This window comes from Argopecten irradians, chromosome 2 (assembly GCF_041381155.1).
Source record: "Argopecten irradians isolate NY chromosome 2, Ai_NY, whole genome shotgun sequence".
Taxonomy (NCBI): Eukaryota; Metazoa; Mollusca; class Bivalvia; order Pectinida; family Pectinidae; genus Argopecten; species Argopecten irradians.
Genome location: NC_091135.1, coordinates 61,279,303 through 61,296,221, shown reverse-complemented (window position 1 = coordinate 61,296,221; position 16,919 = coordinate 61,279,303). Strand labels below are relative to the sequence as shown.

General features: G+C 38.5%; 1 protein-coding gene across 5 annotated transcripts in view; it reads right to left on the bottom strand.

Moving 5' to 3' along the window:
• LOC138316152 (uncharacterized) overlaps window positions 1–16,566 on the bottom strand; it is a 61,320-nt gene extending 44,754 nt beyond the window's left edge. For 3 of the 5 annotated variants that reach the window (XM_069257693.1, XM_069257695.1, XM_069257697.1), the window contains exons 1-5: window positions 16,256–16,394; window positions 11,292–11,675; window positions 5,114–6,657; window positions 3,884–4,349; window positions 479–654 (exon numbers count right to left, since the gene is read on the bottom strand). In XM_069257693.1, the coding sequence (XP_069113794.1) occupies window positions 479–654; window positions 3,884–4,349; window positions 5,114–6,657; window positions 11,292–11,649 (2,544 nt within the window). In that variant the 5' untranslated portion in view covers window positions 11,650–11,675; window positions 16,256–16,394. Of the gene's footprint in view, window positions 1–478; window positions 655–3,883; window positions 4,350–5,113; window positions 6,658–11,291; window positions 11,676–16,255 lie in introns of all 5 variants that reach the window. The other 2 variants (XM_069257694.1, XM_069257696.1) reach the window with 2 other exon arrangements.
• Between the last annotated feature and the right edge of the window lie 353 nt (window positions 16,567–16,919).

The following is a 16,919-nucleotide window of genomic DNA, read 5'->3' as shown; positions in this document are numbered from 1 at the left end:
CTAAAGGAAATGTTGACGGTTGGATGGACAGAAGGACGGAAGCCGGACGCCGGACGCTGGATGCCGCGCCATGACTTAAGCTCACCGGCCCTTCCGGCCAGGTGAGCTAAAAATTGATTAAATACTAAACAAATTCAATATAGGGGGAAAGACAAGGTCCCTCAAGAAACGTTTAATTAAGTCCAATCGAGTATTTGTGTTACATGAAATTAATGTTATTTACCGCCTGGTCATGAATCCATGACATCAAAATTCTTTATTATTGTTCAGGTGACGACTCATAAAACTTTTCTCCAAAATAAAGTTTCTCCTAGACACTGTAATATTTATCTTTTACACAAGATTTCCAGATATAATCAGTCCACGTTTAATAAGTAAATCTGTTAACTTAAAGAAATATAAATATACTGGTTTTATTAATTCATGATAATGAAACGAAAGGTGAAATGATTACAGCTTAGGCCATATAACTACCAACCGACTTAGCTTCCCTGAGGACAAACTCCAGGAAGCGGCCATATCCCATGGCAACAAAACTTGGGAATTTGAAGTCATCAGCCAGCTTTTCTTCAATCATATCCATATGGGACAGCTTCAGAGATCCATGGCCTAGACACCGCTCAAGGTACTTCTTCAAATTCTCAATAACAACACCTATCAGCATCAATATATATATGGAGAGATGTCTTTCATGGTACTGCAAACGTGGCAGCATTTATATACACTTTATTACAGCTTAAAAAAACATCAAAATATTTTGGTGAATTAGTGTACAATATTTGTGCAAAATAATACTGTTATGTCATTTGTTATTGTTGTCAAGCTACCAAATCCTACTACAGTAACTGTTACTAATTAGGTATTGGCTATCTAGTTACTATGGTATATATTGTAAAGCAAGTTATTTTCAGATGTCTTTACAGTGATTATATTTTGAGATTTTAGTCATAAGTGTCTATTGTACAAATGCCTGACCTTGTTTGCAATGATTTATTTTCACGATTTTTGGCTTGCCTGCGAAATAAATAAAATTTAATCGCATGTGAAAATGAGCTGGTTAACAACTAGGATTCTATACAATAGCTGTAGATTTGTAAAACACATACCTTTAACTTTACAGTATACCGTCAGTAGGATTCTATACAAAAGCTGTAGATTTGTAAAACACATACCTTTAACTTTACAGTATACCGTCAGTCGGATTCTATACAAAAGCTGTAGATTTGTAAAACACATACCTTTAACTTTACTGTATACCGTCAGTAGGATTCTATACAAAAGCTGTAGATTTGTAAAACACATACCTTTAACTTTACAGTATACCGTCAGTAGGATTCTATACAAAAGCTGTAGATTTGTAAAACACATACCTTTAACTTTACAGTATACCGTCAGTAGGATTCTATACAAAAGCTGTAGATTTGTAAAACACATACCTTTAACTTTACAGTATAACGTCAGTAGGATTCTATACAAAAGCTGTAGATTTGTAAAACACATACCTTTAACTTTTGAGTATACCATCAGTAGGATTCTATACAAAAGCTGTAGATTTGTAAAACACATACCTTTAACTTTTGAGTATACCATCAGTAGGATTCTATACAAAAGCTGTAGATTTGTAAAACACATACCTTTAACTTTACTGTATACCGTCAGTAGTATTCTATACAAAAGCTGTAGATTTGTAAAACACATACCTTTAACTTTTGAGTATACCATCAGTAGGATTCTATACAAAAGCTGTAGATTTGTAAAACACATACCTTTAACTTTACTGTATACCGTCAGTAGTATTCTATACAAAAGCTGTAGATTTGTAAAACACATACCTTTAACTTTACAGTATAACATCAGTAGGATTCTATACAAAAGCTGTAGATTTGTAAAACACATACCTTTAACTTTACAGTATACCGTCAGTAGGAGTCTATACAAAAGCTGTAGATTTGTAAAACACATACCTTTAACTTTACAGTATACCGTCAGTAGGATTCTATACAAAAGCTGTAGATTTGTAAAACACATACCTTTAACTTTACAGTATATACCGTCAGTAGGATTCTATACAAAAGCTGTAGATTTGTAAAACACATACCTTTAACTTTACAGTATACCGTCAGTAGGATTCTATACAAAAGCTGTAGATTTGTAAAACACATACCTTTAACTTTACAGTATACCGTCAGTCGGATTCTATACAAAAGCTGTAGATTTGTAAAACACATACCTTTAACTTTACAGTATAACGTCAGTAGGATTCTATACAAAAGCTGTAGATTTGTAAAACACATACCTTTAACTTTACAGTATACCGTCAGTAGGATTCTATACAAAAGCTGTAGATTTGTAAAACACATACCTTTAACTTTACAGTATACCGTCAGTCGGATTCTATACAAAAGCTGTAGATTTGTAAAACACATACCTTTAACTTTACTGTATACCGTCAGTAGGATTCTATACAAAAGCTGTAGATTTGTAAAACACATACCTTTAACTTTTGAGTATACCATCAGTAGGATTCTATACAAAAGCTGTAGATTTGTAAAACACATACCTTTAACTTTACTGTATACCGTCAGTAGGATTCTATACAAAAGCTGTAGATTTGTAAAACACATACCTTTAACTTTACAGTATACCGTCAGTAGGATTCTATACAAAAGCTGTAGATTTGTAAAACACATACCTTTAACTTTACAGTATACCGTCAGTAGGATTCTATACAAAAGCTGTAGATTTGTAAAACACATACCTTTAACTTTACAGTATACCGTCAGCCGGATTCTATACAAAAGCTGTAGATTTGTAAAACACATACCTTTAACTTTACAGTATACCGTCAGTAGGATTCTATACAAAAGCTGTAGATTTGTAAAACACATACCTTAAACTTTTGAGTACACCATCAGTAGGATTCTATACAAAAGCTGTAGATTTGTAAAACACATACCTTTAACTTTACAGTATAACGTCAGTAGGATTCTATACAAAAGTTGTAGATTTGTAAAACACATACCTTTAACTTTACAGTATACCCGTCAGTAGGATTCTATACAAAAGCTGTAGATTTGTAAAACACATACCTTTAACTTTACAGTATACCCGTCAGTAGGATTCTATACAAAAGCTGTAGATTTGTAAAACACATACCTTTAACTTTACAGTATACCGTCAGTCGGATTCTATACAAAAGCTGTAGATTTGTAAAACACATACCTTTAACTTTACAGTATACCGTCAGTAGGATTCTATACAAAAGCTGTAGATTTGTAAAACACATACCTTTAACTTTACAGTATACCGTCAGTAGGATTCTATACAAAAGCTGTAGATTTGTAAAACACATACCTTTAACTTTACAGTATACCGTCAGTAGGATTCTATACAAAAGCTGTAGATTTGTAAAACACATTCCTTTAACTTTTGAGTATACCATCAGTAGGATTCTATACAAAAGCTGTAGATTTGTAAAACACATACCTTTAACTTTACAGTATAACGTCAGTAGGATTCTATACAAAAGCTGTAGATTTGTAAAACACATACCTTTAACTTTACAGTATACCGTCAGTAGGATTCTATACAAAAGCTGTAGATTTGTAAAACACATACCTTTAACTTTACAGTATAACGTCAGTAGGATTCTATACAAAAGCTGTAGATTTGTAAAACACATACCTTTAACTTTACAGTATAACCGTCAGTAGGATTCTATACAAAAGCTGTAGATTTGTAAAACACATACCTTTAACTTTACAGTATACCGTCAGTAGGATTCTATACAAAAGCTGTAGATTTGTAAAACACATACCTTTAACTTTACAGTATACCGTCAGTAGGATTCTATACAAAAGCTGTAGATTTGTTAAACACATACCTTTCTTTGGTGGCTGCCTTTCCTCTCCTTCCTGCTCTGCGTCTGTCTCTCCCTTTGTTGCCGTTGAGGATGACAGCAGCTCACACGCCGCCTCCTCTAGTATTGTGTTACTGACACAGATAGCCAGGTGGAACAGTTTGCATCCTAAAGAGTCACCGTTGATTACCAATAAAAAGTCTGACACCACTTTCTGGAACTGTGCTACCTGGCGCCGCTCCATTTTGTTGGATGGTTGTTCCAATTGTGTGATCAACTGGAACTTCTGAAATATCTCCATAATGGCGGTCTCTGGTTGAAGCTGAAGGTAGTGTTGTCGTATCTGCAGGCTGGAGTCTGCTGTAGGCTGTAAGATGGTGGCTCGGAACTTCTGGAAAGCTTGCTGTATCTGCTGTCTCAACTCTTCCTTAAAACCTTCCTGAATAGTTCTTCTACTTGATGAAACATCACGCTGTGCTTTTTTCAAAACCTGATAAAACAGGTTTTATTGAACATAGAAATTCCAACATTCTAATATTGTATACTGTATTAGCTATGAAATAAAACATTAAGCATTTTTAATTGTCATTTTATCAAATTTTCAAAAATTTCTTTAGAATGTGATCAGCACTGCTTGCCAAAACCTGATGCTTACTAGTAAATGGTATTTATATACAAATGACGTACTGCAAAAAACAAGATATCTCTACACATGAATACTACACTACAGTTGTTAGTTGTGACTTTGCAAAACCTTTTTTACCATATAATCCTCACTAAAGTTAATTTCACTGTAAAATCAACATTTTTTTTTAAAAATCGTTCTTCCTAAATTAGTAAATATATCAATTTTAATAAAACTCGAATTTATAAACTGCAAATCAATGTTTTTTTTTTTATTTCTGTCCATTGCCTTTAATCAGACATTGGTTCAACCCCATAATTTCTAAAAATTTGAATCCAAACCTCCCAGGGATGCTTCCAGTCAAATTTTGTGAAATTTCAATTAGTGGTTATTGAGAAGAAGTCAATTGTTGATGGCCGGACGTCAGACACAACGGTAAGGCAACAGCTCACCTTTGTCCTTCAAGCTAACAAAGATTATTATATAGTAATTTTTAGATTTGAAAACTCAATTATATCACACAGCTGTATATAATATATACACTGTACAAAAGCCAATTGAAAAATTGAAAATTTGACAAGAATTTTGAAATAATTTATGGATTTATGGAAATATGAGAATATATTTACCATAGCAGCCAGAGGCAGACTACGAAGTCTAACCCCTAGCATGTAGGCATTTTCTGCGGAGTAAACCTCTACCAGATAGTTCATGAACTCCTCCATTACCAAGGTCTCCGACCACTTGTTGTGCTTGGTCATGAAATTACGCAGGTGCTCCAGAACATCTAGAGTGGTAATCTCTGGAATGTCTGCAAAGTCGGTGGGGAATTTGAACAGCCTATATACCTCAGGCATGCGCTGCAGTGGACCAAATTTGAATGAAGCAAAGTCTTCTTTGTCTGGGGCATACTCCAACAAACACTGGTTTAGTTCATAGAGAGTACATATAGACCTTGTCTTCACAAAGGCCTGGATGTATGCATTCACCTTAGCAATGCTGCGATTGAATTCATTGATGCAATTAATTTGTTCAAAATACCTCAATCCTAACTGTGAAATGGTATTTGCATTGAACCTTCGTTTTACCAGGTCTTCCACCCTATACAGAGACACATACTGGTTAGCCTCTGCCAAGATCTCAATGCATTCTCGTGCAGCATTTTCAAGGATATTTTGTGGTGGTCTTCTACGCCCATCATAGCCTCTGATAGCCGACACCCTGATCTCCCTTTCCTCAAACTCGCGCCGACTGATGGGTACGACTCGTGTCTCTGTGATGTCTAAAGGCTGTCCTCCTTGATGTGATCCTCCAAGTTTCATTGGTTGTTGTCTCTGCAGCTGCGCATTTGAATTTCTAGCTTCTGGCACCAGTTGCTGTGGCAAAGTCCCTTCATTTGGGTCACAGCTAATGTAATCCCTAGTTGATTTTGCCTTCTCTTGTGTAAGATCAATAAACGGTCCATCTTTCTTTGCAGTTGATGATGTCTCTGTGAGATCTATGACATTTCTGTTTGGTGATGTAAACCTTGTATGCTTGCCCTTAAATTGCACTCCATGTACACTGCTGCTGGAACTCGCCACAGATTCCACAGAACTTGTGGATGGGGTGCGCTCCCGGCGGATTTGCCCTAACACATGACTCTGTGCCCCCTGACCCCAAGATAAGCCAAGGTTAGGTGAGGGAGTCCGACCTTTCAGTCTCAGAAAGGGTATTTCCCCCTTCACAAATTCTTCGATTTCCGGGAATTCTTTTAAAACATTTGTTAGTTTAGTCACCCCAAAGCTCTTTGCTGTTGGTTGATGGTGATATGTAGTGTTGTATACCCTCCATATTTCTGACTTCTTTAATCCCTTAGGAAAATTACCAAGAAGAGATAGCACGTTTTTCTTCAATTTAGCTTTATTTGCATCCATAGATGTTCCTGGTTTTTCTAACGAGGACACAAGGACGGGAAAATCTTCTTCCTCTAATTCCATCTTGTGTTCCGTGGGAAGATTTTGGCTGAGTTGCTGAGAAGGTTGAGGTGGCTCTGGTGCTTGGAAAGTCTGTCTTGGCTGTTGTACTGGTGGTATTGGATGGCCAAACATTAGTGGCTGCTGGCCAAATGGGCCAAATGGAAGAAGAGAGTTTGTAAAACGTATGGGTGGCGTAGGTAACAGGCCATCATTTCCTACAACACACAGGATAACACTATTATTGTCTAAATCTACATCAAAGTTTCAACATAATACATCTTATTTTACCCACATTGTTATCTCAAAATTGTATTTCAGTACTCCCTGAGGAAAAGTGACCGCCATCTTTTTAAATATAGAAAATACGTCATTTTCTTTTTATATTTCTGTTTTTGATCAATCGCCATGGAAGCTAAATAGCTACTTCAGAACAGTGTTCAACCACAATACATTGTACATGGATTGTAGAGTATACACTGTACAGTAAGTATAAGTGTATGTATGCATTCACATTCATAAACATTTAACATCACAAACACATTCAAAGAATTTATAAACCCAATTAAATTCAAAACTTTTAAAGGTATTGAAATAATTTATTTGGATGATTTATTGGACATAATGTAAAATATTATTGATATTCAGGTAGCCGATTAATAAACAAATTAAATAAATGCATGTACAAATCAATATTTAACTTATATTCAATTGCACAAACATGTTATTCAATAGTGACAATTAATGTATGGTCACACCATACAAAGCCTGACAAACCTCTATTGCACAATTACAGACAAGCAATGGGACATCATAATTCAGCATAAATTCAGAGTTTTGATTGTGCACCATGAGGACTTGAAATACCAGACAAAACAAGGATTTGTCCGACGTAAAATGATTTTATTACTTTGGAGAAGGAACCACAATGGTCTTTAGATAATTCCTTGTAAAATTGTACTTCATGAATAATGAACATTATATAACCCATGGTTCTTAACCAAATTTTCTCGACTACAGAATTGGGAAAACTATTAACCACTGCCTGACATGCCAATATGAAAATTTGTAATAATAGCCTCAATAAAGGAAATATCATCTGCTTTCTGGAATGAACTCTTTCAACTTGTTGATGAAAAATCTCTATTTTCCCTCAAAGTTGAAGGGAACTAGATCTGTAAGCTAATAACTAACTAAATGATGAATGACTTGTCCCTTTAAGCTTCCCTAGTTCAGGCCTCAATTTCTCGAAACAAAAGTGAAGACTTAAGTCAAAACTTAAGTTTCTCTCCTTATGTAACTTATATGAAAATTTATAACTTAAGTCAGTTTTTGACTGAAGTTTGTTTCAAGAAATTGGAGCCAGAAGGAGTTGTCTACAAAACCTGTGAGCTGGCTTTCATGGTAACCATAATTGATTTATCTCTATTTCCCCTATGTGGCCCCGCCCCTCCTGCCCCCAAGGGGTAAGAGCCAAAATTTATACAAACTCTGTTCCCCTTTCCCCAAGGATGTTTCTGGCCAAATTTGGTAGAATCCATGCAGAACTCTCTATGACTAGTAGCGATTTGAAGGATTTACCTCTATTTCCCCTATTGGGCCCCGCCCCTCCCCTCCCGTCCCCGGGGGGGGGTCAGAGCCAAAATTTTTACAAACTCTGTTCCCGTTCCCCTAAGGATGTTTCTGGCCAAATTTGGTTACAATCCATGCAGAACTTTAATGACTGGTAGCGATTTAAAGGGAATGTCGACGGATGGACGACGGACGGACAGACGACGGATGCCGCGCCATGACATAGCTCACCTGCGCTTCGGGCCAGGTGAGCTAAAAAAAACCAACAAGTAACAGTCCATTTTCTTTTTGTTTTATTTGGTATAGATTTTTTTAGCCCATTACCCACTGAGGTAGTGGTCTTCATTGTATCAACTCTGTGGATCTTGGGTCCAACAAGTCTGTAACTAATGGTTTCCAGTTAAAATCTTTGTCAAAAGTCTTAATAACTGTGTTTTTGGTTTGAAAGTGAGTATAAAATAATGTGTTTGGTATCTTAATCAGGAATGTCAAAGTATGTTTTCATATCATATCAATCCTGATTAGCAATGTTATAAACATGTTCAATTTAGGCCAAAAAAAATTAATTAGTTAGTTCTCACGCCCACACGCATATCATTTTTAAGCCCCGCATTGCCGATTTTATTGTAAAAGTAAAAAAAAAATAAAAAAATTGTATGCGTGGACCAAAATTCCAGAAAAAAGTGTCCGCATCCGTTTTTTTGTACGATATTAGATAGCACATCTTAAAAACGCTTGTCTGCATTCACACTACGAGTATTCCAAGCGCCAACGTGATCTTGATTGGCAAACGTACGAGGTTGCTCCCGTAAAAAAGTGTCCGTCTCCCGCTTTTTTAGCAGTTTTAGATGGCACATCTTTTAGATGTTTGTCTGCAATACTAGTGAATGAATGTTCCAAGCGCCAAAGTGATATGCAAAACACGACATTGTGATACGGTCGTGTGGTAATGTCGCTGGTATCTGTCCACATTTGGCACGGTTCCACGGTCGTACTGCCATGGAACATTATCGATGGATTCTCCGATGCTTGTACTTTGACCGAACTGTTCCAATCATTGGAGGAGAGCACATTAGGACCCCATGAATGGACTTTTCCCGAGAAACTGATGCTGAACAAAATGACAGCATCAATCGGTCAAAGTAAAAGTGTCTAGATTCGATCAAGTAATGACGAACATGAAGGTTGGGGAGACTGTCACAGCATTCGGCCGTTACATCCGATATGACATTATTGATGGTGCATGCACCCAAACGGAACCTGAATACCGTGATCATGACGAAACGGGTGATAGTGGGAACCGTAAACGAAATGCTTTTGATGTGCTTTTCACGGCTGCTCGGAAACTGTCATTACCGGAGCCCTACCCCGAGGATACCACCGTTGTCAACAACAAACGTGTTGTATTTAACAAGGTGTTGATCATTTGCTGTTACGAAATCCTTTTGAATTGAAAATTTGGTGGATTTTACCTCCTATTGTGTTGGGAAATCAAAAAAAAAAAAAAAAAAAATCGTCTCTTTTTTCTACAACAAGAGGCCCAGAGGGCCTGTATCGCTCACCTGGTTTGTAATGCCTAGTAATATTCTGGATACAGGTTCATTGTTTATTTTCTGAAGAAATTTGAATATTTACCTCTAATTCCCCTATTGGGCCCCACCATTCCTGCCCCCTGGGGGTCAGAGCAAAAATTTATACAAGCTCTGTTCCCCTTCCCCCAAGGATGTTTGTGGCCAAATTTGGTTATAATCCATGCAGAACTCTATGACTAGTAGCGATTTATAGGATTTACCTTTATTTCCCCTATTGGGCCCCGCCCCTCCTGCCCCCAGGGGGTCAGAGCCAAAATTTATACAAGTTCTGTTCCCCTTCTCCCAAGGATGTTTGTGGCCAAATTTGGTCACAATCCATGCAGAACTCTAGGACAAGTAGCGATTTATAGGATTTACCTTTATTTCCCCTATTGGGCCCCGCCCCTCCTGCCCCCGGGGGCTCAGAGCCAAAATTTATACAAGTTCTGTTCCCCTTCCCCCAAGGATGCTTGTGGCCAAATTTGGTTACAATCCATGCAGAACTCTATGACAAGTAGCGATTTATAGGATTTACCTTTATTTCCCCTATTGGGCCCCGCCCCTCCTGCCCCCAGGGGCTCAGAGCCAAAATTTATACAAGTTCTGTTCCCCTTCCCCCAAGGATGTTTGTGGCTAAATTTGGTTACAATCCATGCAGAACTCTAGGACAAGTAGCGATTTATAGGATTTACCTTTATTTCCCCTATTGGGCCCCGCCCCTCCTGCCCCCGGGGGGTCAGAGCCAAAATTTATACAAGTTCTGTTCCCCTTCTCCAAAGGATGTTTGTGGCCAAATTTGGTCACAATCCATGCAGAACTCTAGGACAAGTAGCGATTTATAGGATTTACCTTTATTTCCCCTATTGGGCCCCGCCCCTCCTGCCTCCGGGGGCTCAGAGCCAAAATTTATACAAGTTCTGTTCCCCTTCCCCCAAGGATGCTTGTGGCCAAATTTGGTTACAATCCATGCAGAACTCTATGACTAGTAGCGATTTATAGGATTTACCTTTATTTCCCCTATTGGGCCCCGCCCCTCCTGCCCCCAGGGGCTCAGAGCCAAAATTTATACAAGTTCTGTTCCCCTTCCCCCAAGGATGTTTGTGGCCAAATTTGGTCACAATCCATGCAGAACTCTATGACTAGTAGCGATTTAAAGGAAATGTTGACGGACAGACAGACGGACGGACGGACGGACGGACGACGGACGACGGACGCCGCGCCATGACATAAGCTCACCGGCCCTCGTCTCTTATTTCTACAATAAAAAAAGAAAAAGAAAAACCCTCCTTCCCTCATCTATTTTCAGAAAAAGTGGCCTAAGAACCAACTAATTAATTTTTTTTGGCCTCATAAGTATCTAGTAAGTATATATGATCATGATATGCCATTGGTGTAAAAACCTCAATTTGTTATTTTCTTTCATCATCTTGGGAAAAAAAGTTACCCAACATTCCCAATATTTGTATGTGTGAGTATAACAAATGTTATTGGTACATAACAAATGTTATGAGATATAATTCCAATGTATAACTATGCTAAACCGACGAGTAATACAGTACCTTGTATAGTAGAGGCATGTAAGATAATCTTTTTATTTCTTCAAAAAGTATTAGTATTGGTATCATTAAAATAACATTCCTTTTATTGGTACTGGTATAATATCTTAGTGTTTTGATCGGTATCAAACCTTATGCTAGTGTAGGATGTACCTGGTTTTTTCCCAGGCAGTAGAGAATAGATACCGGGTCCTGACGATGATACTTGGTCAATCTGGACATCATTATCGCTGTCATCATCGGAGACGTCTGAAGGTGTATAACCTTGGACTAAACAAATATATGTATTGCCACCTTGAACTCTTTCACACACCATGTCTTCAAATTGCTCCAGTAAGCGGTGCATCTTGGAAACTCCGTAATAATGTGCTGCGACTTGCTCACCCGTACTGCTTGCAACTTTATTCCATAATTCTGTCTTGAGGACTCCCAAAGGTGCCTCATTCTTAAGAACATTATATATTTTCTTCTTAATGGACTGGCGACGCTCAATAAACTTCTCCTTGTTCATGATTGTGACTGTTGCAATGGGTCACACTGTAAAAAATCACATATTAATGAGTAAATAATATGTATATATTTAACAAGGAAATTGTTCCAAAATTGCAATATGCACCACCAGGGTACATGGGGAACCCATATATCAGATATGAGAAGGATTCCTCCAGTAGTTTCTCAGAAATAGAAGTAACAAACTTCAACTATCAAAATCTAAGACGGCAGCTTGTCAACCATCTTGTAGACTGATCAGTCCCGAAATGCAATATGTACAACTACAGCCTGTAGGAAACCTACATATGAAAGAAGGTACGTTAAGACTCGAATATGGCCCCAAAATTAATTCTCCAGTAAAGAACAACATATTTTGCCATATAACAGTTGAATACATTTGCTAACACATTACATCCCGAAAATATCCCGCATGTGCCAATTCTGTTCTCTATGACGTCATCAACATGCAGTTTCCCGCCATTTTTCACAACAAGAGGCCCAAAGGGCCTTAACGGTCATCTGACTACCTTGGCAATAGTAAAATTAATTATATATGGTGTCACTTTTTCAGGACCATGTCAGGATCATTTTCAATTTCTTTCAACAAATTTTATTTCAAACAAGAGGCCCAAGGGCCTTAAGGTTGTTGGCTCGGCCGATTTTTGAATGCGCCCGCATCATAAACCAACACGAGTGTCGTATAATTTTTTCGCAAAATTAATCCCAAAATGTATTTTCAAGATGGAGGCTGTGGAGGGCCATCTTGAATTTTAGATCGACCCAAAAAAATAACAACACTTTGTCGGGACCATGTCAGGATCATCTCATGCAAGTTTCAGCCAAATCGCACCGGTAGAACTTGAGAAGAACTGCAAAATGTGTTTTCATGATGGCGGATGTGGCAGCCATCTTGGATTTCGGATCGACCTGAAAAATAACAACACTTTGTCGGGACCATGTCAGGATCATTTCACGCAAGTTTCAGCCTAATCGAACCGGTAGAACATGAGAAGAAGTTCAAAATGTGTTTTCAAGATGGCGGCTGTGGCGGCCATCTTGGATTTCGGATCAACACGAAATATAACAACACTTTGTCGGGACCATGTCAGGATCATTTCATGCAAGTTTCAGCCAAATCGCACCGGTAGAACTTGAGAAGAAGTTCAAAATGTGTTTTCAAGATGGCGGCTGTGGTGGCCATCTTGAATTTTAGATTGACCCAAAAAATAACAACACTTTGTCGGGACCATGTCAGGATCATTTCACCCAAGTTTCAGCTAAATCGCACCGGTAGAACTTGAGAAGAAGTTCAAAATGTGTTTTCAAGATGGCGGCTGTGGCGGCCATCTTGGATTTCGGAACGACCCGAAAAATAACAACACTTTGTCGGGACCATGTCAGGATCATTTCATGCAAGTTTCAGTCAAAATCGCACTGGTAGAACTTGAGAAGAAGTTCAAAATGTGTTTTCAAGATGGCGGCTGTGGCGGCCATCTTGGATTTCGGATCGACCCGAAAAATAACAACACTTTGTCGGGACCATGTCAGGATCATTTCACGCAAGTTTTATCATCAGCCAAATCGCACCGGTAGAACTTGAGAAGAAGTTCAAAATTGTGTTTTCATCAAAGATGGCGGCTGTGGCGGCCATCTTGGATTTCGGATCGACCCGAAAAATAACAACACTTATGTCCGTGACCTATGTCAGGATCATTTCACGTAAGATTTCAGCCTAATCGCACTGGTAGAACTTGAGAAGAAGTTCAAAATGTGAAAAGTTAACGCACGGCGTACGGCGGGACGGCGGACGGCGCACGGCGGACGACGACGGACGAAACATGATGACTATAGGTCATCCTGACCCTTGTCGGGTCAATGACCTAAAAATCCTTGAAAAATCATACTTTTTGAGTGGTTTTCTCTAAAAATGAATGTGGCCGCGCGGCCGCCTTTGTTGTAGCCAAAAGAGATTTTAAAAGCACGTTGTGTATCTGTGTATTTACGCACATCCCATGTCAAAATTATAAAGTTGATCCAAAGTGGCGGCCAAAAATCATTCAAAAGCCTTTTCTAACCGTACGCAAGAGGCCCAAGATGTGCCTGTAAGCACTCACCTGTGGTTTGGTAATGCCAAATAATTTCTGTGAAGGAATTTATTATATTAACCTCTAAATCCCCTATTGGTGCCCCATCCCTCCGCTTGCCCCCTGGGGTCATAGCCAACAAATATTGATACAAGTTCTGTTCGCCCCTTCCACAAAGGTTGAAGTGTTCTGGCCAAATGTTGGTTACAATTCCATGCAGAACTCTATGAGAAGTAGCGATTAAAAGGATTAAACCTCTACTATTTCCCCTATTGGGCCCCACCTCTCCTACCCCCAGGGGAACAGAGGCCAAAATTTAAACAAGTTCTGTTCCTCTGTTCCCCCAAGGATGTTTGTGGCCAAATTTGGTTACAATCCATGCAGAAATCTAGGACAAGTAGCGATTGATAGAATTTACCTCTATTTCCCCTATTGGGCCCCGCCCTCCTGCCCCCTGAGGGTCAGAGCCAAAATTTTATACAAGTTCTGTTCTCCTACCCCCAAGGATGTTTGTAGCCAAATTTAGTTACAATCCATACAAAACTCTAGGACAATTAAGTAGCAATTTATAGAATTTACCTATAATTCCCCTATTGGGCCCCGCCCCTCCTGCCCCGGGGACCAGAGCCAAAATTTATACAAACTCAGTTCTTATTCTCCCAAGGATATTTCTGGCCAAATTTGGTTACATTCCATGCAGAACTCTATGACTAGTAGCGAATTAAAGGATTTACCTCTATATTCCCCTATTGGGCACCACCCCTCCAGCCCCCGGGGGGCCAGAGCCAAAATTTATACAAGTTCTGTTCCCTTCCCCAAAGGATGTTTCTGGCCAAATTGTGGGTTACAATCCATGCAGAACTCTACGACTAGTAGCAATTTATAGGATTTACCTCTATTTCCCCTATTGGGCCCCCCCCCCTCCTGCCCCTGGGGGGTCAGAGCCAAAATTTAAACAAAGTTCTGTTCCCCTTCCCCAAAGGATGTTTTGTAGCCAAATTTGGTTACAATCCATGTAGAACTCTATGACAAGTAGCGATTTAAAGGATTTACTTTATTTACCCTATTGGGGCCCCGCCCCTCCTGCCCCCTGAGGGTCAGAGCCAAAATTTATACAAGTTCTGTTCCTCTTCCCCCAAGGATGTTTGTGGCCAAATTTTGTTACATTCCATTCAGAACTCTATGACAAGTAGCGATTTAAAGGATTTACCTATATTTCCCCTATTGGGCCCCGCCCCTCCTGACCCCGGGGTGTCAGAGCAAATATTTATACAAGTTCTGTTCCCCTTCCCCCAAGGATGTTTGTGGCCAAATTTGGTTACAATCCATGTAGAACTCTATGACAAGTAGCGATTTAAAGGATTTACCTCTATTTCCCCTATTGGGCCCCGCCCCTCCTGCCCCCGGGGGGGTCAGAGCCAAAATTTATACAAGTTCTGTTCCCCTTCCCCCAAGGATATTTGTGGCAAAATTTTAGTTACAATCCATGTAGAACTCTATGACTAGTAGCGATTTAAAGGATTTACCTCTATTTCCCCTATTGGGCCCCGCCCCTCCTGCCCCGGGGGGTCAGAGCCAAAATTTATACAAGTTCTGTTCCCTTCCCCTAAGGATGTTTGTGGCAAAATTTAGTTACAATCCATGTAGAATTTCTATGACTAGTAGCGATTTAAAGGATTTACCTCTATTTCCCCTATTGGGCCCCGCCCCTCCTGCCCCCCGGGGGGTCAGAGCCAAAATTTATACAAGTACTGTTCCCCTTCCCCCAGGATGTTTGTGGCCAAATTTTGTTACGTTCCATTCAGACCTCTATGACAAGTAGCGATTTAAAGGATTTTACCTATATTTCCCCTATTGGGCCCCGCCCCTCCTGCCTGCCCCGGGGTGTCAGAGCCAAAATTTATACAAGTTCTGTATTTTCCCTTTCCCCCAAGGATGTTTCAAAAATGATGAATTTCTAGCAAAATTTGGCGAGAAGAGGAAAATCATCAATTTGATGACGTCATAGGGTGGAGCACACATCGTTGTACATGGTTATAAAAAGTTATGTTTTGATGAATGGCAAGTATGAGAGTATTTATTGATGTGAAACTGATATGGATCAGAATTAATATTTTTCGGCCTGAAAAATTAAGGCCAAATACTGGTCCTATCATATCTACTCCTTAAAGACAGACCCCTATAGTATTTTCTGAAAAATAGCGATAACAGTCTTATAGTTTCAAAATCAAAGATGGCGGCTTGCAATGTCAGCCATCTTGTCAGCTGATCGGCCCCAAAATGTATTATGCACAACTAGGGTCATAGGGGAACCTATGCTTCAGTTTTTACTGAGAAAAAGTGTTAACAAACTTTTTAACTTTTGTAAATAATACTAAAAATATATCTACTGTCCAGAAAATACCTTCATAATACATACATGTACCATTCTGATTCCATATAATACTAATATATAGTATATATGATTAATGCATTTTTCTTTCAATATGACTATGATAAAGCAAAGATAGACTTTCTAATCCTATAGCTTTTTTCACTTACCTAGAATTCTTAAGTTCGGTTTTCAGGTGATCATGATGAACCTCGATCAGCTCTCAAAAAGATTATCTCCTATATCTGAAAACAGATCCACTTCATAAGTAAAGGACAAAAAACAAGTAATGTATGTTATATGTATACCTAGCTTTACATAAACTCTGTGTAGGTAGCATTGGATTCTTGTGACATAGGTCTCCTCAAGTGTTGGGAACTCCCTTCACTAAACAGTTAACTATAGATGACTGTCAAACATAAAGCTACACTACTGATATTATAAACATTTTACATAGTTGATATCCCATTCCAGTAATAATAATGACAACATGTTCTATTTATATCTAATTTTTTGAAAATTCAGACAGTAATTTTATTGAACATTAATGTTGACTTCTTGGAAAGACGTATATAATCCCATACCGAAAGTGAAAGTGAAAGTAGAAATGCAGAGATAAGGTATCACTATGTAAATAAATTGTTTCATACTTAATTATTTAATGTGCAGAAATTTGAAAACCCCACAAAAATCAACGTAATTTTCTAATGTATTGTTGATATGCATTCATATGTCTACATAGGGATTATTTATATATATGTAACGGATAATTAACTTAGATAAAGTTCTAAATTTACAAGCACTAAATTAAAAAAAAAAAAACAGAATCGTTAC